General features: G+C 37.1%; 1 protein-coding gene across 2 annotated transcripts in view; it reads left to right on the plus strand.

The window, feature by feature from the left end:
- The window catches only part of ADAMTS18 (ADAM metallopeptidase with thrombospondin type 1 motif 18), a gene marked incomplete at both ends in the record, with an annotated part of 77,135 nt that overhangs the window by 49,543 nt on the left and 4,751 nt on the right, over positions 1–22,841 (plus strand). For both annotated transcript variants that reach the window (XM_084294576.1, XM_084294577.1), the window contains 8 exons: positions 1,008–1,138; positions 1,276–1,399; positions 2,604–2,848; positions 13,582–13,723; positions 15,243–15,369; positions 19,899–20,103; positions 21,708–21,899; positions 22,255–22,467. In XM_084294576.1, the coding sequence (XP_084150702.1) occupies positions 1,008–1,138; positions 1,276–1,399; positions 2,604–2,848; positions 13,582–13,723; positions 15,243–15,369; positions 19,899–20,103; positions 21,708–21,899; positions 22,255–22,467 (1,379 nt within the window). The remainder of the gene's footprint in view (positions 1–1,007; positions 1,139–1,275; positions 1,400–2,603; positions 2,849–13,581; positions 13,724–15,242; positions 15,370–19,898; positions 20,104–21,707; positions 21,900–22,254; positions 22,468–22,841) is intronic.

Genomic DNA, 22,841 nt, shown 5'->3' on the forward strand with positions numbered 1-22,841 from the left:
TCGCAGCATGTAACAATGGATGCTACATTATAGGGGGAATAATACTTCATTTAACAGAAGTTAATGTAGCCTACATTGGTTTTAAGGCTGTGTTTAGTAAAAGTTTAACTTAGGGTCAGAGGGCATACTTTTCAAAAGCAAGAAATTCCCAAGTGATGCTGAAATTGAAAATGCCTGTCTTTATTCTCTTTAACTGCTTTTCAAAATATCCCTCAAGATCTATATACTCCTGAAAGTATGATCTTGTTCTCAAAACTACTACAGATGCCTTGCCTCTGTAGAACAAGTTGAGTGCTACATGCTATTGAAAATCCAGCTGTTTATTTAAGAATAAAAGGATACCATTTTAAATCCAATTTCATGTTCCTGAAAATTTTACATTGCTTTATTTGTTGCACTTTTGTATTAAAACTGTATTTCAGCAACTGTATCAATGTAGCAATAGCATCATTGTATTTGTCTATGTAGAATTTATCAGCCCTTTATAAGCACAATTTACTATCTGAGTATAAGAAGAAATTTGATTGACAGTGGTCTGGCATTTTTAAAGGAAAAGCGCTTTTGTTAGGGGAAAACCTCACCCTTGTCCTAGCTTCCATCTGAACACACCATTTGAGCAATCATACCTTTTTCAAATTTTAATTAAACATTAACACCATTATTACAATAAACTTAACACTATGGACAAGTGGAGCTGAAGTCACAGCCACAGCAGCAAAGCTAATAAATATGCTCATTTTCACATTGGTGTTGAATTCTTACATGTAATTCTGTGAGTGTGTGGACTGTTATACCCACACATTGTTTTAAAATGTATTTGGCTGTAATTTTGCCTATCTTGGGGTCCTAATAAGTCACTACACAATTAATCCTTGTAGCTGCCAAATGTCATGTAGGATGCAAGTAGAAACAGCAGGGTGCTTGGAGTTTTTTGTTTGTTCATTTTTAAACTGTGCCACAGGTCTAATACTTCCTTGTCTTTTTGTTTGTTTGTTTGTTTTCCATAGAGGAAGACAGATGTAAATTGTACTGTACAGCTGAAGACTTTGACTTTTTCTTTGCAATGTCCAGCAAAGTGAAGGACGGAACCTTGTGTTCACCAAATAAATACGATGTTTGCATTGATGGAATTTGTGAAGTAAGATAATAATTAAGTTTCTTACAATCTTAATGTCTATTTTTTTTAAGTGGGCAATTGACTCCTTTATAGAAAATGCAGCTGTTACTTCAAATTCCCTTGTATCTGAGTCCTTTACTTCTGCCTTTTGGTTGCAGCAAGTAGGGTGTGATCATGGACTTGGTTCCAAAGCTGTACTGGATGCTTGTGGAGTTTGTAAAGGAGATAATTCAACATGCAAGTTCTTTAAAGGCCAGTACTTGATCCAGCACAAAGCTAATGGTAAGGAAAGCTGTTCCACATGATCATCAACTCGTTGCTCTGCTGTATCCCCATGTAATATATATATGACTCCTTGCTCATTAGGGAGTGTCTAAAAGTCCAGATGTGAACTGAAAATCACAGGGAGAGTGAGAAAAGAGTTCACATTTCTGCTGTTTCTTGGTAACAAGAAAGCTATGAACATAAGTCTTGGTTAGTTAATCTGTAGGCATTCCTCTTGTTTCTTAAGCCACTTTTTCCTTTTACGTGTGAATTTTTAAAAAATATTTTAAGATTCATGCAAGTGGGTCAACAGTTCTGACTGGAAGGGGACAATAGAATATATAAAAAGTGATACACAGCATAATGCCAAACGTGACATCATTTCCACATCCATTTTTAAATTAAGTTGATGGGAAGCAGTCCAGTTGATTCAGTGGATGATCCAGTCACTAGGACGTGGACTTTCCTTTAGTGGACTGTCACAGGCTTATTGTGAAATCCTCTCCACCTTACCCCAGTTTCTCAAGCATAAAATGGAGATAATAAATATTTCTTTACCCACAGAGGTATTTTGAGGATCCATTTATTGATGATTGTAAGACATGTCAATGCTACAGTGAGGTATGTCAGGAAATCATTTAGGATATAGCAATACAGAAATACAACGCTAGGAGAATAAGCTAAACTGAATGCTCTGCAAAATGAGCTGTGTTCCGTGTGTGTTGAAGGTTGTCAGTAGCATCTTATTTGACTGTAGAGTGAAGTAGGTTTCTAAATGCTCAGAGTGAAATGAGTCACGGGAAGGAGATGTAGTTATATATAGGGCTTTGTGGGAGCTCTCTGCATCCCAGTGCATTTCACCTCAAAAAGCTTGCCCATGATTGAAGTGGTACCTTCCGACTACTGCAGGAAACTACAGGGAAAACATGATAAAACAGTTACAGTGAAACTACCATTTTCTGCATTTTTCTAAGGTAAATTTGCTTTTTCTTGTCTTCAATCGCAAAGACAAATTCCAGGAATTGAAATACCTCTGATTTACTCTGATTACAGACTGCATCGGGGGTTAAAATCAGATTTTTTTTTTTTTCCTTGTGGAAATGAAGTAACTTTGGTGGATCTGAACAGCTATCTTCAATATCTTTCAAACTGGCTGAAAAATGGTAAACCATCTCTATCCGTATGGCAATTGAAAAAATTTTGCTTACTTCTTTCATTTCAGACTACTATGCTGTGGTCACTATTCCAGCAGGAGCACGCAGTATACACCTCCATGAAATGCAAATCTCAACCAGCTATCTTGCAGTGCGCAACCTCAGTAAAAAGTATTATCTAACAGGAGACTGGACAATTGACTGGCCAGGAAAGTTCCCTTTTGCTGGAACAGTTTTTGATTATCAACGCTCTTTTAACCATCCAGAGAGTCTATATGCAGCAGGACCAACTAATGAGACGCTGGTCTTTGAAGTAAGCTTTCTTCTGTTTATTCTTCCCTTGATGTCTATTACAGAATTAGTAACGACAGCTTTAGCTCTGTGCTGTAGCTCTCAGAGAGATTAAAGAATAGCATTGAGTCACGATAGTATTCAGACTTAATTGTGTAGTCATGCTAGATTGAAAGGCCTTTCAACAGTTCATCAAGGTTTGAAGTTTATTAAATGTCACAAATTCAGTAAAAAGAAAGGTGTGTAAAACACACCATATAGCATTATTTCTCAGTTGCTGCACAATGGTAGTAGAGATTATAAGCACATCCCACAAGTACTGTACAGTAAAATTCAGAGATGTAAAAAATAAATTTAACATTATGGATAGGCTTAAGGTAAGAGCTTCAAATGATGCTTTAGAAAACGCAGGCACAAGTAGCCCTTTTTACATCTACTTTGGGACACAGGTGATCTAAGTACCATACCTTAGGCTCCTGTGTAATTTCTGTTGATTCCGTTTTATCGGTGATAGCGTCTAGAATAAGGAATTTCATATATGTTTACCTCCCAGTCAACTTTGTTCCACTTACTCTGTCTGCCAGATATACTGTGTTGAAACTAGGTTTAGAAGAAAGTAAATTTGGTGCTTCTATGGTTTGTTTCAGTGTTACATTTTTGAAACTGGTCAAAACTGGTCTTTTTTTCTAAGAAAAAACTCTTTCTGCATGGGGTTGCTTGTCTTTTAAAGTGCATCAGAACATCTGAGTGTCAATTTCTGGCTAAATCACCTAAGTCTTTACTTACTGTTAGCTATATCAGTTTGCCTCCTTTGTTAGAAAGCACCAGCAAATCCATGGATTTTTAACGTGTCTGTTACATCTGTTTTGATGAACTCTTCCCTGTGAGAAGGAAGGAGCCAAGGGATTCAATTCCTTCCCACATCTTCCTGCAGTACCCCGGTCAGCCTGCTACCAAAGGCATAGCTTTCTCTGGAGTGTACCAGGAGAGCGGGAGTGCGAGGGCTGTACCCACTCTCGGAGGCAGCAGGCGGTGGTTCTTCTCCCCATCACGTAACACCATAACTGGAAACAGCTCTCTGCAGAAGTTTAGCAGGAGTGGTGAACCGAGAACTCTGCATCCTGTTTCCATTACACAGCTTTGTTCTGTTAAGTTTAGGAACACAGCGAATATAGACTGTGATATGAAATATATTCTTCAAGGATTATTTAAACTTTCACAGCTATTCAGTAAAGATTTTTATTTTGAATACTGAAGAGCCTTACCATTACTCATATTGAGTAATGTGCTTAAACATATATTTAAGCATCATTGAAGCTCATGAACCTTGAACACATGTTAAAGTACTTTAGGATGGACACATGTTTTAGAAGGGACAGTTTGACATAGGCTAAAGCTGTACATTTTAACAAATTGTTATCCTAATTTGCAACAGCATTTCAAAATGTTTTTTCTCAATTGAAGAATTTTAATTTTGTGTGTGTAGTTTAATAAGAATATTTTAGTTGAAAGAAGAGTTTTGGCCTACAAGTCATAGACATGCTTCCTTGTCTCCAAATCATTTCCAATATAGCCTTACACCAAAGAAACAAGCACACTTATAAATACTACAAAATGCTAAGCTGAACTCTCAGGAATCTTATTTGTCATAATACAAAGTAAATTGAACTGTATTATTATAGAACTCAAGTATGAATAATAAATTGCCTGTAAGATGACTTGGCTGCATATCATGCAAATACTTCACAGAATAAAGATTAAAGAAAAAAATATTTCATTTTAATGCCAAATAACACTTCTATTTTCATCCTATCAAATTATGCTAAACAGTTTTATTAAGATTTAACATTTAACTTGAGGCTATTGCTCCTAGGAGAGCTTATTTAAGCTTCCCTTCTATTTTTATTGAAATACCTACACCACTGGCTTAATAACTAGGGAATCTAACAACTGAAAAATGCTAAAGTTAACATATTCCCCAATTATATATACCTATCAGCTGTAGTAAAGTGTTTATTTATTTATTTATTTGTTTATTTGTTTGTTTGTTTATTGGCTCTCAGTAATTTCAGCAATGTTCAACAAGCTGAATTCTGGGAAAATGCAAAATACTGTGTTCAGAGATCTGCATCATTTATGCTTTATCAATAAATAAGCAGCACAAATACCAATGAAAAACAAAGAATACACTTTTATGAGGAAACATGCATTGCTGAATATCTATTTCCAACAATAATCATGAAACAAATCCTATTTAACTTTAAGCATACAAAATAAGTCTTGCTAGCAATTTTTTAAATCCAATTAAGTTGATTTTCAGTAAGATGAGGCTTTCCAGGGAGCAGACCTCAGCTTCTGCTGTAATGTTTATATATTTTTTTTAATTATTTGTAATTATGTTGTATTCAACACCAATTTAATAATTATTTTCTGGAGTAGATTTTTTTTCCAGAAGTATTCAGTGGGAGTCCTTGTAAAAACGGATACTACAGGGACTAAGAAACTGAATAAATTGCATGCATAAATACAGGAACTTTTATTATTCAGGTGGGCACAAAATACAAGTTTTTGTAGGTGTATTTGTTGCTGTTCCGATCTGAAAGATAGATTAGCACAGTTTGTGCTTGTTTAATTTTGTAGTCATAGTTTTGCAAGACATTTGTGTGGTGACCCAAATGATCCAGGTTTTCAACTGCATTTCTGGATGCAAGTCAACCTGCACGCATCCAGAAAGTTCAGGTTACACACATCCTCTGAGTAGCATTCACAGGAGAGGATGGGACCAGTGCTCTCCAGGTATGGGTCCAGACAGGTCTGGCACGTCTGTGCTCAAGGCAATCACTTGCTGTGAAATGCAGTCATTCTCCAAATTATTTTCTTGAAACAGACATCTGAAGCATGTGTTAAGAAATAAGGGTGAAACCTAAATAAGAAAAAGAGTCTTAAAATTCCCTATTGCCTTGCATATCACAAGTAATAGTTCAGCCTCGCAGTTCAACTAAATGTTTTGTATTTATGCATTATTGTATATCATGTTCCTGTGCATCTGTTTTTCTATCAGGTTTTTCAATAGCTAAGCTGTGTCATTTAATCAGACTTTGCAGTCCTAAACACTATTCAAAAGTGGATGAGAGACAAGAACCACAAAATACTTTTCTTTTTTTGTCCTGGAATCTTACCAAAACAAAACAAAGCAAAAATAAACAACAAAAACACATATACATATTCACATACATTATATGTATGTAATTATGGGAACCAGTCATACCAAAGAAGACAAAGAGCAGTGAATCCGTAATTTAACTAGGTTGTGAGAGAAAAAAATGCAAACTTAATGTACAAATATTTTCTGAGGGGGAGGAGAATATTTTGAGAAGAATGTGGTATAAAAAGTGTAGGATGAGTGTTTCCTGAGCACAACTACTGGAAGATTTAAATGAAATTCTGGAGATTTCATCAGAGCCTTTTCTGGATTGTCCAAGAAGTAAATTGACAGATGGAGGGAATGCAAAGCAGTGTAAACTGGTGCCCTTTAGAATTTGTATATCCTTCTGAAATTGCAGTTGGTATTATTGATAGGTTAGTGATTGTGGGTTTGTAGAAACCAGTAAAAGCCTAAATGAGAAAGAGACATGGGTACTGAAGGCAGTTCCCAAAATGTCAAAATTCAGGCTAGATGAAATAACAAAGGTCAAAGTGGTAGAAACATGATAGTTAAATGATAATCTGGCATAAGAAATTAATACCAGGTATTTAAATATGGTTTTGGTAGCATAATTGTCTCATCTTAAATGGAAACATATTGCATTTTTTTAAGGTAGTTGAATATATTCAGTTTATTTATTTATCTGTCATTTGGTCAAAGGTCATTTGGGCACCACTTCCATTTAAAGACCTCAACAGTGTTTTTCTGTTAACCTGAGGAGGAATGAACAGTAAATTAATCATTCGTTCATCTAGCTTTGAAAATGAGGGCTGGCAGTGGTCACCTCAAATGCTGAAAGTACTTTCCATATGGGGCTAGCAGAGCACCAGGGACATTGGTGTCAGAGGGCTCTATTGATACACATCTCATGTGCGGGTCATGTGTGACTTCCATTTGTTGAAATATTCACTCACCCTCCACAACTAAGTCAAATTACAAGAAAGAGTCTGAAAGGGCAAGAAAAACCTGCACTGTTTGGTTGGCATGAAAAATATTGCATGACCAGGGATCAATAAACTAACTTAAAAACACAATAATTCAATAATTTGGTTTTCCATTCTACCAGTAAAGTGAGGAAGAATGGATTGATTTGAGAATTCAAATCTGATTTGAGAAAGCACTGTAAAGTTTTTCAGGATGAGATAGAATCAGTATCCTCACTGAAATTTACCTCAAACTCGGTGAAATATTTTATCAAGGAATTGTGAAATCTTGGTTAAATAATCATAAAATCATGGTTTACTTTGACAACAGTAAGCAACAGATGGAAAGGATGCTTTATAAGGAGGCAAATATCCATGGAAAGAGAAGGTGAATGAAGCTTCAAAGCAGGAAAATGTCTAATTAAAACCAGTAAATCACTTCCTCTTTGCCAATAGGAAAAAAAAAAAAAAAAAAAAAAAGAGAGAAAGGAGGCCAGGTGGAATGACTTTACTGATGATCTAGCTGCCACTGGGAGAAAGCCAAGTTGCAGTTATAAAACATTACATTTATTATTAGCTACTAGATGATAAATTTGTACTGATTTCCCCTAAAGAGAAAGTAAGTTAAAGAGAGCTAAGATGTGCTTATAAGATGCAGATGTTGGTTCAATACAAACAGATAAAAGGGTTTTCCTTTAGTGAAGAGAGACTAGCTGGACAGTATCCCTGAAGGTTGTACATTTAGCATGTGAACAGTAAAAAAATGGAGACACAATAACAACAGAAGATAAATTTGAAACAGCTGAAGAAGAAATGAGATCATACAGGACCTTTCAAGGTTACTTTTTTTGTGTGTGTGTGATTTTTTTTTCCTTTTAATGACCTTAGTGGACTTCCTTGAAAAACAATAGTTTGTCATAAGCTTTTAGTTAAGATTTTGTTTAAAGTGACTTTAGAAATACTGAAGGGATAAAAACCCTTTTGTTTTAAGGTTTGACTTAAGTAACCGATGTAGATGCAATTCTTCCTCTGCTGGTGCTTTTCTCTACAGGTGTTCTCCCACTTTGCTTGGAAGCTCCTGCTATTGGCCACTGTCAAGTCATGTCAAAGCCCCAGCAGCTGCCCATTCAAGCCAGTGGTCCTGTTTTAAACAGGAACAGTTTTCCACCAGCATATGCTCCATGCTTAGATTTACACTACTGAAAACGGAGTAAATTCATGAAAGTCAGTGGAATTAATCTTGATTGATCAGAGAAATCAGAATCTGGCTTAGCATGTTGGATGTTAAAATATGTATTAAGTGGCATGTAGATTCAGAGTGGATATAAACTGCAGGTCTCAGAAGCATCTTTCTGAAAACCAAATCTAAAAAGTCAGACACTAGTCTTTAACACAGCTAAACTTCTCAGTCCACCCTTTTTGGTGTAACTGATGGCTCACTGGAGATAGCTCACCTCCTTCACATCTACCTAAAGAAATTATCAAAGACTTACAAAGCATGGGAGTGACCCAGAAAATGTAGATGCAATTTGAAGGTGTAGATCAAAGCTATCATGTGTGCTGGGGTTCAAAGTCTGGGCTCATGCCCATTTTGTAAATTATCCCCATGCAGAATGAGTAAAGATGAAAATACGCAAAGCACATATGGATAAACAGTAGCTATTCCTTTATCTGGCTTTTTATTTAAACTCACTGCAATTCTCTTAGTGGTATAAGTGTATTACTCCTTCGCAGAGATATGGATTCATTTTATAGCTTGTTAACCTGCCAGACACTTGTATGCTTTCCTGTACATTAGACAGAATATTATGGGAGAAGAGTTTATCTTGTCTAAATTAATTTATTTTAATTCAGTGTATTGCAAGTGACTTCATATACGCATCCTACAATAAAAGATACCTTAAAAGTATAATGACTCAATCATAAAAAAGACATTGATAGGCTCTTTAAAATATTGACCTTTAAAATGGAATATTGTATTGGAGACTTAGGATAGCCATGGGGAAAAAAAGAATCTCAAACAAAGGAGCAGATGCACAGCTAGTTTAGAAAATTTATTGGCTTAACTTTGAAATCAAAATTAGCAGCAAAAGGAAAAGGTTCTTTACTCAGGAGAATTCAATTTATCCATTGTTTTAACATTTTATGCTCAAAGCAAAAGCCACAGTTCGTTTTCTTCAGAGTAGATCTGGCAGATTCCAGCCACAGAGTCTGTGGTTTTCAAACTCAAGAAGCTGTAAATTTTATAACTCTGCGCCCTGCGGTCAGAGCTGCTGAGTGTTGTGTCTGAAGTCAGGTGGTTGGTGTGTTAAAGGTAGACATTAAACAGTTCTATTGAGGAACTGGAAATGTTTAAGGAGGTTGTTTGCCAGCTGTAAATTTGGGAGCAAATGCCAGTTGGCTGAAAATATGCTGGAATGTATCCAGTTAAGTAGACTTGCACTGGAGGTCTTTCCAAATTTGTAGGTCTGATAACTTGGCTGTATACGCAGACTTCAGTTATTGGGTTGTTAAGGAAGGGCTTTATAATGAATGTTTGAAAATACAAAAGAAAAATTTTTATATGCTCATTACTTTGGCAAAAATGTAACTTTGCAATAGCATTGCATTTCTGATGAAGACTTGTTTGAATGTTACACATTGTATAACGTTTTCAGCTGAGTGCCAGGGACTTTAAATTATATGACTTAGTGTCCTACAATATTTTGTCCCCATTACTTTTCCAGAGTTTGATTTTGCCCTTTTTCTTTGTAGCTGGGATGATACAAGGATGAGGGAGACCTGAATGTAATGCAGCTTCTGCTTTGTAAACATGCCCTCTTGTTCAATAAAGGGGAAGCAGCTCTAGATTTGGCTGCAGGTGGGGAGAAGGAGAGGAAGTTACAGGCTTCAGCTCTTTCTTACAATTGGATCTACTTTCCAATGCACAAGAAGGGGATGTAGCCCAATGGCTTAAAATGGAGCAGCCTGCATGATGTGCAGGATTTACCCCACAGGCACTCACTCAGCTGGAGGCTGCAAGGTTCTGACATCATTGCATGGTACTCTGAAGTGACAGACACTAACACGTCTTGTTCCAACTCATCAGACATCATTTGCATCATTTCCATTTGCTGTGTTGAAGCACCAGGAGAATATTGCTCCACAGGAGTAAAACTGGTTGTAACAAAAATGTTATTCTTCTCATCCTCCCTCTTTTGTGTTCTGAATTTGTTGCTCAGGATGCATTTGTTTTGTTTCTTACCTCTACTACCACCAAGTAAAGAGCAGTTTCACAGTCTAAATAATTCAAGATACTTGTGTTGGGTAAGCTTTAAGTTTTATGGTTATTTTGGCCACTGACGTAGCACAGCTTTGTGACAGTTGTCAGAATCAAATGAGGCAAGGGCTCACCCTTACATGAGGTCTTGAGGAATGGACAAAACATCTTCTGCTTTTGACACAACTTACTAAATGGCCAGGTAGAATTTCAGCCCGTGCACTTGAAAGAACATAGAGCAGCTAGGGAAGTGAGAGAAAGAGCATCCTCGCGCTTTCAGGAAAGAGACTTTAACTGTTTGTTATTAGGCAGGTCATTTCTATCACGAGAATAAAATAAAGCTACTGTCTGAAATTGCTTCTCTGTATTTGAACAGGCCCAGTAAATGCTTGTTAATGAAGAGTGACTTTATGCCCCCCATTACTGTGAATGAAGTTCTGTGAGGAAGAGGGCCCCAGCTATTAGTAGTGAAAGCAGAGGGACTATACTAACACTTGATTTTGTGGTCTTGTTCTTCATTTGATATACTGACCTTCCACAGTTGCTAAATAGCAATATGAACACACTAAAAATACATTTCCACAACCTGTGGGACCTGCCAACCTGTTTTTTCTAAAATTTTGACACCCATGGGCTTGAAGGTTGATATTCAAAGTGATGGTGCAATAGATGCTGTAACAGAGTTGGACTTTTTGCCATCAGCTTTCTAAAAATCAAAACCAAATGTGGAGGAGATGTTATCCTTCATCTGAAAGGACTGCTAAATCTTATAAAACATTCACAATGGATAGTGATAAATAGCCAAGGAAAAAAGAAAGTCCTGGAAAAAAGTTACATTGATAAGATTTCAACAGGGCACAGCAAATGGGGCACAAAACCACACAGTAAAGAATGAACATGAAGTAACATACGGAAACTTTATCATATGCTCATTAGTGAGCACTGAATGTTGTAGAGGCTTTATGGAAAGATGGTATATGACCCAGAGATCCAAGTGCATTTGTGCAGGGCAGCGTGGAGTTACACAGCAATCTCAGTTCGAACATTTCCTAGTTTAGAGTGTTTGAGTTTAATCCTGTTCTTGTAAAATAGAGATACATACAGATATTACTTAACCTTAAAGCAGATGTAGAAATATTATTTCTGTTGAGAATAATTAATAAAAATAGGGAGGTCAGTAATGACTCTCAGATCTATTTATTCCATGGTCTCGGAGGTACTCTAAGGTGCTCATGAATTAAACTTGGATGGTGTGTAGATGGTGGTGGATGGTGTGAGATGAAAAGTTGCACTTGAATTACTTCAGTTTTCCTGTGCTTGGAGGGTTTTCTAATCTGGACGTTTCAGTGAGAATGCACCCATTCACCTACTCTTTTGCGTGTATTTTGCCATTGACAGTTCGCAGTCCTGTTTTCACAGTTGGGATCATTATCAACATTCACTTACTGAAATACAATATTTGGTTATTAAGAATAGAAAATATAATACCAATTTTTTGCTGTTTTAGAAAAGTATACAGTTTACAGTCCAGATCAATTGTGTGTTCAACATTACCAAGCTGGAGTTCATGTAAATTTGCCTAAATTTTTACTGTCACATAAATTCTCTTTTCCAATATGTAAATTTTCAGAGTATTTTAAAACTCTTGGTTCCATTTTAAAATGTATAAAACGTAAAATTTGTTTTATTTCTTGGTCGTAAAAGACAAGAGAGTAAATTTGTTGGTATTTTTTGAACCCTATCTAAATAGAGATCAGTTCTACCTGCATGGGTGTGCTTAAGCACTCAGGTTAGACATCACACAAACCTAACTGACAGTGTCAGCCATATTTCATTAATAGTTTGAATAGTAATCATTAATGTAAAGTGGAATCTTACTTGAATTGCAAGTGTTTATCAAAAAGCATATTTAGGAACTGAGGTAAACCATACCTGATCTTTATTTTGCTATGACCAGATCCACAGTGGTAAATAATTAAAACTTAGTAGAGCTCTGTAACTGTAAACTCTTGCACTTTTTCTATTAAGTATGAATATAAATGCACTTTACTGCCAAAAGTAGCTCCTAAAATAAATAAATATTTAAATACATTTTTCTCCCCAAGTTTAGGTATTTGTCAGATTTTTGTGCATCTTGCATTGATTTTAATTCAGACTGAAATTAATACAGTGAATTGGAGGAAGCTGTCTCCATGAAGGCTACAATATAATTCATTACTAAAATATTGCACCTCCAAGAGGTAGATTGCCTGAGTTAAGTGACAAGGATTGTTACTGTAGCTAGTAACCACACCATCTACAATTTTTCTAACACATTATGGTAAAATCAAGAATAAAAGATTTTTCCAATCCTTTTTTTCCCTGTAGACAAGACATCCAGGGACAGGTCCTCTGCTGAATTGAAGCTTTTTCAGTTTCAATCATCTTAAAAAAAAAACAACAGCTGAGGGTCTGCCAAATGAAACTTATTACCAGTCAGTACAGAAAAACATTTATTACAAGGAAAAGAAATCAATTTTATACCCTCAGGCTCAAGAAGTGAGGAAGCCATCTCTAACCATCTTTATTCCCAGTCCCCACACAGCTATACTACTGCTTTGCTCAAGCTTCTTGTAGTAAAGCATTTGAGTCCTGCTTACTCAGTGAGCAAATGTGTCTTCGTTTGTAGAATCATAAAATCATGGACTGGTTTGGGTTGGAAGGGCCCTTAAAGATCATCTAATTCCACCATCCCTGCCATGGGCAGGGACGACTTCCACTAGAGCAGGTTGCTCAAAGCCCCATCCAGCCTGGCCTTGAATTCGTAGAAGGCATTGTGGAAGGATCAGTTAGCTGAGTGTTTGCTAACTAGAAGATAGGAAATATCTCCCATCCCCAAATCCTTAATCCTTCCACTGCACTGGCACAAGCAAACTCCAGCACCTGCCCATGAGCCCCTGCAGAAGGCAGGGATCCACCTGTTAGGAGTCCATCTCAGGAGAGGAGCACGGAGTGCTGGGGCATGGCCAGTGACATATGCTGTATCACCAAAAGTCTCCAGACAATATTTCATGTCTACTGAAGGTATTTTTGCTTCATCAGTCCAGTCAAATGCCTTCTGATTTAAAGGAGCATTGTGCTGGCATTTCTGCACTCTGCTTATATGTCCTGCAGGTGCTGGGCCAAGCAAACACTTCACTGTTCTGGATTACTTGGATGAACTTTAGCTTAACAAAGAATCAGGTCTCCAGCAAATTCTTTCGCAAACTCTGTGTGTGTAAATATGTTATGTGTGTATCATGTTTAGTTCATCTGCCTTCCAAATGACAGAAATGACAGAATCCATATTTTTTTTTTTTCCCAAACAAAACCAAAATACCCCTCTCTAGATCCTGTTACAAGGCAAAAATCCTGGGATTGCTTGGGAATATACATTTTCCAAAATCAACACTGAGAACAAGACATCTGTCAAAAAGCATAGCTACTCCTGGGTGACGGTGCAGTCAGAGTGCTCAGCTACTTGTGGTGGGGGTAGGTAACTTTTTAATTACCAATGCTCTTCTTTTTCATTTTTAATGCATCTCAAACATTTCAGCTGCGTTTAATTTTGAAAATTGTTTATAAATACAGACAGAAGGTTACAATGAACACCTGGTCCTTATTTTTTATCTAACAACTTATAACATAAATGAAGTATCGTCACACTTCCTTTGTAGTAGAAAAAAAATAAATCCTTGTAGTCTCAATTCATGTCACTTATGGTGACGACTATCTGTAGGCATATAATACATGTATCTTGCTCTTGAAGTAACATGGAAATTAAGTATGTGCTTCGATGTAGTTGTAATTTGGGAACATGGAAAGATAACAAATAATTAGTACAATTTATCTATCTGTAGAGAGTAACTGAAGACTATATTATGTGACAGTTGCACCCTGGTCTCACTGCTTAATTACAAATATTTGAGTTCTGCCAGCTTAAATTCTGAAGTTCTGCTTAAGATAAAGATTTCTTACTAACATATTCTTCTAGGCATTTCTTTGTTCAGAACATGTATATTTTAAAATCCCGGGTGCTCTGTCAGTGAAAGTAGGATGTAGTGAAAGCAGGAAACTGGCACATGGGAAATCCTGGAAAAAGAATTGAGAACAAAAAATTTATTGGCCTTTAAATCGGAACTTAGTCATATAAACAAGATTATATGATGCAGCTGTCCTTAACATCAAAGAACTGGACTGGATGACCATGGAAAAGCCATGTTATGCTTCTGTACTGGCAAAAAAACGTGCAGGTGAAATTCAGGAATATCTTCTTAGTGAGTTGTTAGACTTCACAGCATATCAGTACACTCTTCAAGGCCCACCAGGAGCACTGTAGACAAAATACAGCTACTTTATTTTTCTTGCTTCCCTTTAAAACAAACAAAAGTTTGGATGGATAGCATGGATAGCAGCATGGGTAAAGACAATGGAAGTAACCGTGTTTTCAGATTTGACTTGCTGTGCCCAATGAACCATGTGTGAGGTGCACAATACATCCCAACTAAAGGATGTATCTATAAAATCATTTAATCACTTAAGACATTTGTTGCTTTTCCTGTAGTCTGACCTGATGTAGAAAATAGATACACACTAGGTACAGGAGCTTGCAGAACTCTGAAGTCTGTAAAAATACTGAAAAAAATGCAAAATGTTTTGTTGCCATTTGCAAGCACATAAGCAGAGCTCTAAGCAAATGCTGCTGGTTTCTGCAGGGAATTGGGATTCGAAGCATTACTAATTTTTGCTGGAGGAAGATTCTGCAAATATGCCATTTATAACTAAAACGTTTCATCTGACTTCAATAGTAGCTGTGTTGCAGAGAAGGAAATTAGTGTTAAAAACTTGTTGCCAAATGAAATCCTATTTTATTTAGTTCACGTCAGTGGAATTGTACCAAGGATGAGCTTGGACTTGTTTAGATAAAATTCTTTTCTACTACTTTTTCTCTTATATTTTGAGTAGACATTTATTTTACTACTTTTTTTTTTTTTTTCTAATACTTCCATAGGACACATTACAACAAAAGCAATTTGTTTAGAAGACCATCGTACACGAGTTAATTCCTCCTTTTGTGGTGCAAGGACGAAGCCTTTAAGTGAAACAAAACTATGCAATACTAATCCCTGCCCAGCATAGTAAGTTCTCTTTATTTTTCTACCTTTTGTTGTGCCTTATGACTGAGCTAGCCAGCAAGGTCACGATAGGCACACAGAATTGTATAGCCTGCTAGATGAACCTCTTTTTATTCTGTAATTTAAAACAGTAATTGTTTAAAAATGTTAGTTGTGTAGGCTTCTACCCAATGATAATAATAGAGGCAGTATTTCTAATGTTGCTAAGCAAGACCTCCTGAGGATTGCTTGCAGCTCTGTCACCATGCTGGGGTTAGCTATGTGACACTGAGTAAATCTAAATTACTTAGGGGCCCATTCTGCCACCTTTACTCACCTTGAATCAATAAGACTATTTCCTGAGTAAAGTGCTACTCCCCGTGTGGAGACTTGGCCCTCTGACTCAGATTCCACATATTAGATTAGGCTAAAAGAATCTTGTGAAGTGTAATTAGTGATTTTTGGACAAAATGCTCCATAGAGTATTATGATACCAATAAGAAGACTATCTAAGCCAAATAAATTGTCAGTAATGCTCCTGGTGCCCACAAAAATAAATATGAAGACATTGCCTATGTTAACAATCTTATTTTCTAAAAGACACAAGAAAGTGAGATGCAAAGGAAGACAATGACATATAGATAAGCCTTTAGAATCCAGCTGGTATAAATCAATAGAGTGCCTTTAAAAACAAAGGAGTTACACTGATTTATAGTAGCTGTGGTAGGGGTCCTTTAGAAAAAAAAAAAAGTTGCATGTTCATATAATTAAGCACAGTATCATGTGGCTTGGAATATACATGGGTAGATTTAAGGATGTATTGAGCGTCTTTCTTTTGTTGTTTTTTCCATATTTGGACTCCTGATTTTGCGACCTTTGCATTACTTTAGTTTTATATTAAACATGAGAAAAGGTGTATTATATTGGACAAGACATCCATGACTTCCAGAACAAGAGTTCTTCTAAAGCGATATGTTGAAAAAATCAAGTGTTGCAGAAGAAAATAAAGAGAGGTAAAAAGGCAGTTTAAGTGCACAAGCAGCAGAAGGCAGAAAAAATGGAGGAAAGCTCTACTCCTGGTGTCATCTGGTGGTTTTACTCTGTAGTGATAAAAGCAATGGGTGGTAAAAGCAATTAGCTAAGCCCACTCCCACACTTCATAAAAATAACACATTTGATGAAGTTTAATAAGCTTTCCCTATCTTCCCCAATGCAGAAGAGGATGATGGGACAAAGCAGAAAGATACACATGCTCCGCAGTGGCTTTGTTTTTGATTAAAAATCCATAGTTTCCAATGTGTTTAACATTCTAAAAAATTGTCCAGTAATAGTTTGGAATTTCCTGCAAAATTTAAAGATTACAGCAGAGAACACAAAATCCAAATGGCAAATTATATACTATGACCACAAAAGGATAGAGATAAGATTTAAATAATGGCAGCATGTCACATCAGAGCCCCATGTTCCTGTTTCAGCAGTTTCTTTAGATTGCTTTTAGCCACATGATTTTCTGAATACTAATTTTGAGTAATCTTTGTAGCCAAACACAATCTGTTTGTATATGACTTATCTTCTGCCAGAAGTATTTTTATCCAATGAACACAGTATCGTGTAGACAGAAATGTAATGTCTGTGATGTTCCCAGGAGTCTTCTTAAGCTGCTTATGCTTACCTTCATTTTGATGTGGTATTGTGCTATAAAGCTTCAGCAAATGATCTTCATTTCTATTTTGTCCCTCTGGACCACACAGAAAATTTCTATTTCTATTAAACAGAGATCCCAACGTATTTTAAAGATCCACCGATATAATTATCACTAAAAATGCTGAATATCCTTTTTGACAGGCAGTGCAATATTTTCATGCTAAACTTCCTCTAATAGTCTTGGATTTACTACAACACAATTAATGACTTTATGCCTAAAAAGAAAAACTGTAAAAGCCTCAAGCCCTCAAAAACTACACCTTTCAGGAAGAACAGTTCAACTCACTAATTAATTATTTTTAAAATCCTGAGGATATATTAATGTATGGAGGATCTACATGTAGGACCTTGTCTTAAGGTAACAGATTGCCATTCAACCGAATGAAACCATGCCAGATCGTCTTTGTTGAGGAATCTACCTAGAAAGTCATGACGTAATTTTACCCACAAAACTGAGACTGTCAACATAAAAAAATATATATTTATATTAATAAATACAGTGGAGGAGACAAGGAATGCTTAATAGCTAGCAAATAGAGGAAAAACAAATATGGTAAGACTAACAGGCAAGAAAAGGTGGTGAAAAATAGATGAGATACAAGTGTGTCTGTTTTGTGACTTAAAAGAGAAGACTCCAGCCTTGTAAAGGTCAATGAAGTATACTTGCCGCATAAGAACAAAGACTTAGTGGTAAGAAGCAGAACAAAACTACCACCCTAACAGTAAGAACGCAGGCATCAAAATGCACGCTGTTGTTGGGTTTCAGAGCTGCCAAATCTGCTCATAATTAGTTAGTTATTTGAGCTAATGAAAGATACTCTTGGATCACAGCCCAGATAATCCTGGAAAATGGCAGTTTACTAGAGGACATTAAAGCAAGTTTATCGCCCTCTCCTCAGTGGACAAGGGAACTTTCTGGACACTTATGGTGAATAAACTCTTAAAATGTTTGCTTTTGATTGCTCTGCCAATCATAGTTGTCAGAAACATCAAGGAAAACTAATTAAAAGCTGTAGAATGGATTAAAACTGTATCTTCTGTCCAGATGTTTGTATTGCAAAGGTCTAAACATTTATATATCAGGCAAAAAGGAAATTTCTGACATGTGCTGGAAATACATGACTACTGACTTCTTATATTAATATTTCTTTGCACTTAAATTAGGTCTTTTTATATTTCCCACTACTTTTGGCAGTTACTGAAGTTCTTAGATTGAGCATTGGGATTTCTTCTGTTCCCAAAGGAATTTTACCAAGAATATGCCTTTTATACATTTTTTACCAATTAAAATTAGTTTTGTTTACAGGCAGATGTGAACAGACAGGCAAATGAGATGCTGGACATCTTTCACACAGTAAGAAAACAAAACAAAACAAAACAAAACTTTCCTGTCATTAAAACTCTATGTAAGCAGCTATTCTAGTCATTACAGGGCTAATGCTGTGAAAAATGATGGAAGTGGGGATAGGAGAAGCAGCTGGAGTTGAGACAAAAAGCCCTTTTCTAAGACATCAATTATTACCAATCTGTAAAACTGTTTTAAAATACTTAGTTTAAATTCAGTGTTGGGTATTTGAATGAGTTCTCAACTTGAGCAATCACTTAAACATTCTTAATTTACTTTGTTTTCTTCAGCCCTGTTTTCCCATTGAGTTGTCGGGTTACGGTCTCACATCTTAAGCCTTTGGGAACAGACACAGTTGTGTGTTTGCAAAGTGATACATAAGAGCTGGGGATCCACCCAGTGCTTCTATAACAGAAACACTGAGCAACTACTGACATTTCAGAATTGAACTTAGCCTAAGTGACTGGCAGTGACTATTCAGGCTTTGTGTAATTTTAGTGACAGCATGCACAACTGAAGCTTGCCTGTGACTGCAGCATAGATTTGCCCAACAGATTTTGCTGGTTGAATTCCTACTGTTTTATTTAGATTCCACATCATCTGTCTGCCAAATTTATTAGTCTGAGGACAATTAAATCCTCCAAACACTAACAGCAGGACTGCTGATTTTAGCAAGTATGTTCTTTTTTGTAAATAGAGTAAAGCTAAGGTTTGCCATTGATATTGCTGGACAGCACCATGCCAACATTTGTCACCCTAAGCAAATGCATCTATGCACATGTGCGTTGGGAGGCACCTGCCCAGCTAAAATGGCCCCACTCTTCCCCTGCCATGCCAGCTTTTTCCTTATGTAAGCTTAGGTGGATCTTCCTCCTCTCTCCGCTTTCTGACAGAGGCTGAAGGGAAAAATGGGCAAAACTTTCCAGTGATACAATCTCGTCTATTTACAGACCTGGCTATCCATCTGACTTTTCTTTTGGCCTCTGGTCTGTTAGTCTATTTGGAGGTCCCTTCAGCAGCTAAAATGAGAAAAGTGATCATCCTATCATTTCTTTAGAGAAGATTTTTCTTTTCCTTTTTTAGAGAGTTTTTCGGTAAAGACATTGTCATGGTTAAAAGGAATGGTGATTTGTTAGCCAGATCTGTAGATTTTCTGGATACTCCACCAGCCTCAGTGGCAGTGTCTCCCTCAGTCCCTGTGGAATTCCAAATTCTAGGTCAGATTCATAGGCAAGTTCATTCTGGTAGATGAGAACTGTAAATAAGTAATACTAGTTTTTCTAGTTGTATGACTTATATTTCATCCCTATCAAAATGTTCTCTGCTTTGAAGATAGATTAAGTAACTAAGGCTTTTTGATTGCTTGAAAAGATATCAGTACATCAGTAGAGTAGACTAAGCTGAATCCCTGAGTGACTCACCTTTGATAGGTGGCTCAAATGCATTGATTTTATAAAGCTAATTAGCCTCCTGTGTTTTTCTAATATATATTTTCTCCGTTAAGCTGGTCACCAGGTGAATGGGGTGCATGCAGCAAGTCTTGTGGAGGTGGACAACAAAGTCGCCTCATTCAGTGTGTCCAGAAAAAGGCTTTCCAGAGAGAGGAGGTAGTGGCCCACTCCCTGTGTCCTGTCAGCACTCCTGCCCAAGTGCAGATGTGCAACAGTCAAGACTGCCCACCTGAATGGAGCCCTGGACTATGGTCTCAGGTAACTTGAAAAACTTCTATTTTCTTTTGTTGGCATAATGAAAATACTGCCAAAATCTCTGCTCAAGAAGGAAGTGTAAACTTTGTGAAAATCAGTATTTTGCGAATAGCTCTATTTATAAAGGTAACGTACACAACGTATATATTTTACCTAGCCTTCATAAGTGGTCAGACAGGAGGGGTTGCCGGAAGGGGACACATGGTGTCCTGCTGGATACATACAAACAGATGGAAGATTTTTCTGGTTTATAACTTCAGGCTCTATGAATTCTTCAAAGCCATTAACTCTTCTCTGAGATAGTTCCCACAGCAATGTTAACTTTTCTTAGAGATGACAGGCAGTCAAGGACGAAGAAGTATTTGGGCATGTGTTGCATACACACTTTTGAATTGCAGGTTGATAAATCTGTGATTTACATGTGCAATAATAATTTATGTACTTTTGCCTTTGTCAGAATAACTCTTCTATAGCATACTTTAGAATATTGCTGTACTTAATTTCCATGAAGGGCATAAGGCCCCTAGGCAGATTCCTGTGTGTACACACCCCGATTCACAAGCCTATGAAATGCCTCACATTAAACCAATCTAAGTTAAAAAGCATACACACGCTTAAACAAAACTCATCTCTGCTCTTTCTTTCACTATTGTTGCTGCTGGTATGAACTGGTAAGAAAAATAAATGCAAAATACCCAATCTCTCTTCACTAATCAGGTAGTCATTTTAAATGATTTTTTTGTCTGTCTGGGGGGAAGATTACAACCACAGATTTTCTGCAAGCAGGTATTTCTGATGCATCTTCAGTGCAACTCTGCTTTCATGAAATCTTTTTAAAACATCTGTGATTTAATTTGTATAGTGATAATGTGGTATTCCACATTGGAATGTGCCTGTTAATTATTAGTAAGAAGAAGAATGCTTAGAAGAGGATGCAACAAGGCAGAAAGCTCTTTATTTCCTCATTTCACCAGAAATGGCTCATTAGTGCATTCTGTTGCATGCTAAGGCAATGAAAACTACAGAATGTCTTTTCAACTGAGCCACGGCTCAGCAATACACGTTTGTTCACTGGTGACTTGTCCTAAGCTTCATTGCAATCTTGGCAATTAACATATCTTTGGCCAAGCATCCTAAGCATTTTCTGTATCAGATTCTGTCTTGTGAGATTCATTCATGAAGGAGTTATGCATAGATTCCCTGGATACCCCTGGGCCTATGTCAGGACAAAATAACGAACAGCTGAGAACATCTTGCTGTGGGAGATCTTCAGAGGGGAGGTTAGAACCAGTTTTCAAGTATGATGTCCAGGGAAAAACAATTTTACTCACAACTTAGTATCTCTCATTAATGGAAGAGAGATATTACTTATCTGTCCTACATGGGGGCTGTAAGAGTTCATAGTTTACATTACAAAACTGCTTAGAACAATTCTTTAGAAGCAACACACAGATGTTGCTGTTATGTGTTTACGAATTGAATTCAAGTTTACTTGCATTATAATGACAGCCACAGAGCACATTAACCACAGTTTCTTTGTTCACTGTAAAATACAAATGTCAGTTTGCATTTCCTGGAGCTCAAATGAGTATTTCTTTCCATCGCAGTGCTCCAAGACCTGTGGGAGAGGTGTTAAGAAACGGGATGTCTACTGCAAAAGTACTGGTTCTCCCAAGCTTAAAATCTTGCCTGATAGTATGTGCAGCCAAGACCATAAACCTGAATCCCAGCAGACCTGTGTGCTAGGACGCTGCCCCAAAAATGACCGTCTCCAGTGGGTGATTTCTTCCTGGAGTGAGGTAAAGTGGTAGAGCTACATGGCTCACTGTCTTCCTTCACTGGTCTTGACTTGGGGCACACACAAACTGTGTGGAGAAAAAGAAGCTGAGCTGACATTTGAAAATCAGGTGTTGTTTGCAAGCCACTATAAAAACAGTTCTTTAAATTCAGGTGTAGTTAGATGTACTCTATGTCTTTGTTTTTCTGGACTTCCACTGACTTGGCTTCATATTTCTTTTTATACATTGTGGAACGTGGTCTTTGTGGTTTTGGTAATGCTTTTGTAGTTTCACATAATTTGAGTTGTCTTGAGCATAGCACAGCCTCCTTTGAGGGCATTTCTATAGATGTAAAAGGTGTATGTTGCTTTTGCAGTGCTCAGCTTCCTGTGGCCCAGGTGTACACAAGCGAGAACTAAAATGTGGTGAGAAAAGCATCCATGGGAAATTGATCACCTTTCCTCAGAGAAGATGTAGAAACATCAAGAAACCAAACATAGACCTGGAAGAAGCTTGTAACAATGGAGCCTGTCCATCACAACCGTTGTATAACATGGTATCTGGCTGGTATTCCTCACCCTGGCAGCAGGTAGGAACAGGAAGCTTTCTTGCCTCTCTCTCCCAGTCCCAACTAGCACTGGCTCTCCAGCAGCATTTCATGTCTTGGATTTTCTGGAGTTTTTAAAGGAGCAAGTTTCTCTGCGTGGTAGTTCAAGTACCATACCCTAGTGCACAGCATTAAAGAATGGAACAACTGCAAAGTGACTGCTGACTCCTGGACAGTGTATCCACTGTAATTAGAAGGAGGTTTTAGAGAGCACCAAACCTAGAGAAGTAGTGGTATCACATGCCACAGAATGGGTGCTATCTGGAGCTGCATAAACATCCAGTATGGTGTAAAATGCTAAAGACTATGCCGCTGTGACTTTACGGCAATGTGAGTCTGAGCTACCCAAACTGAAG

Source organism: Netta rufina (assembly GCF_964035555.1).
Source record: "Netta rufina genome assembly, chromosome: 13".
In the NCBI taxonomy this organism is placed as follows: Eukaryota; Metazoa; Chordata; class Aves; order Anseriformes; family Anatidae; genus Netta; species Netta rufina.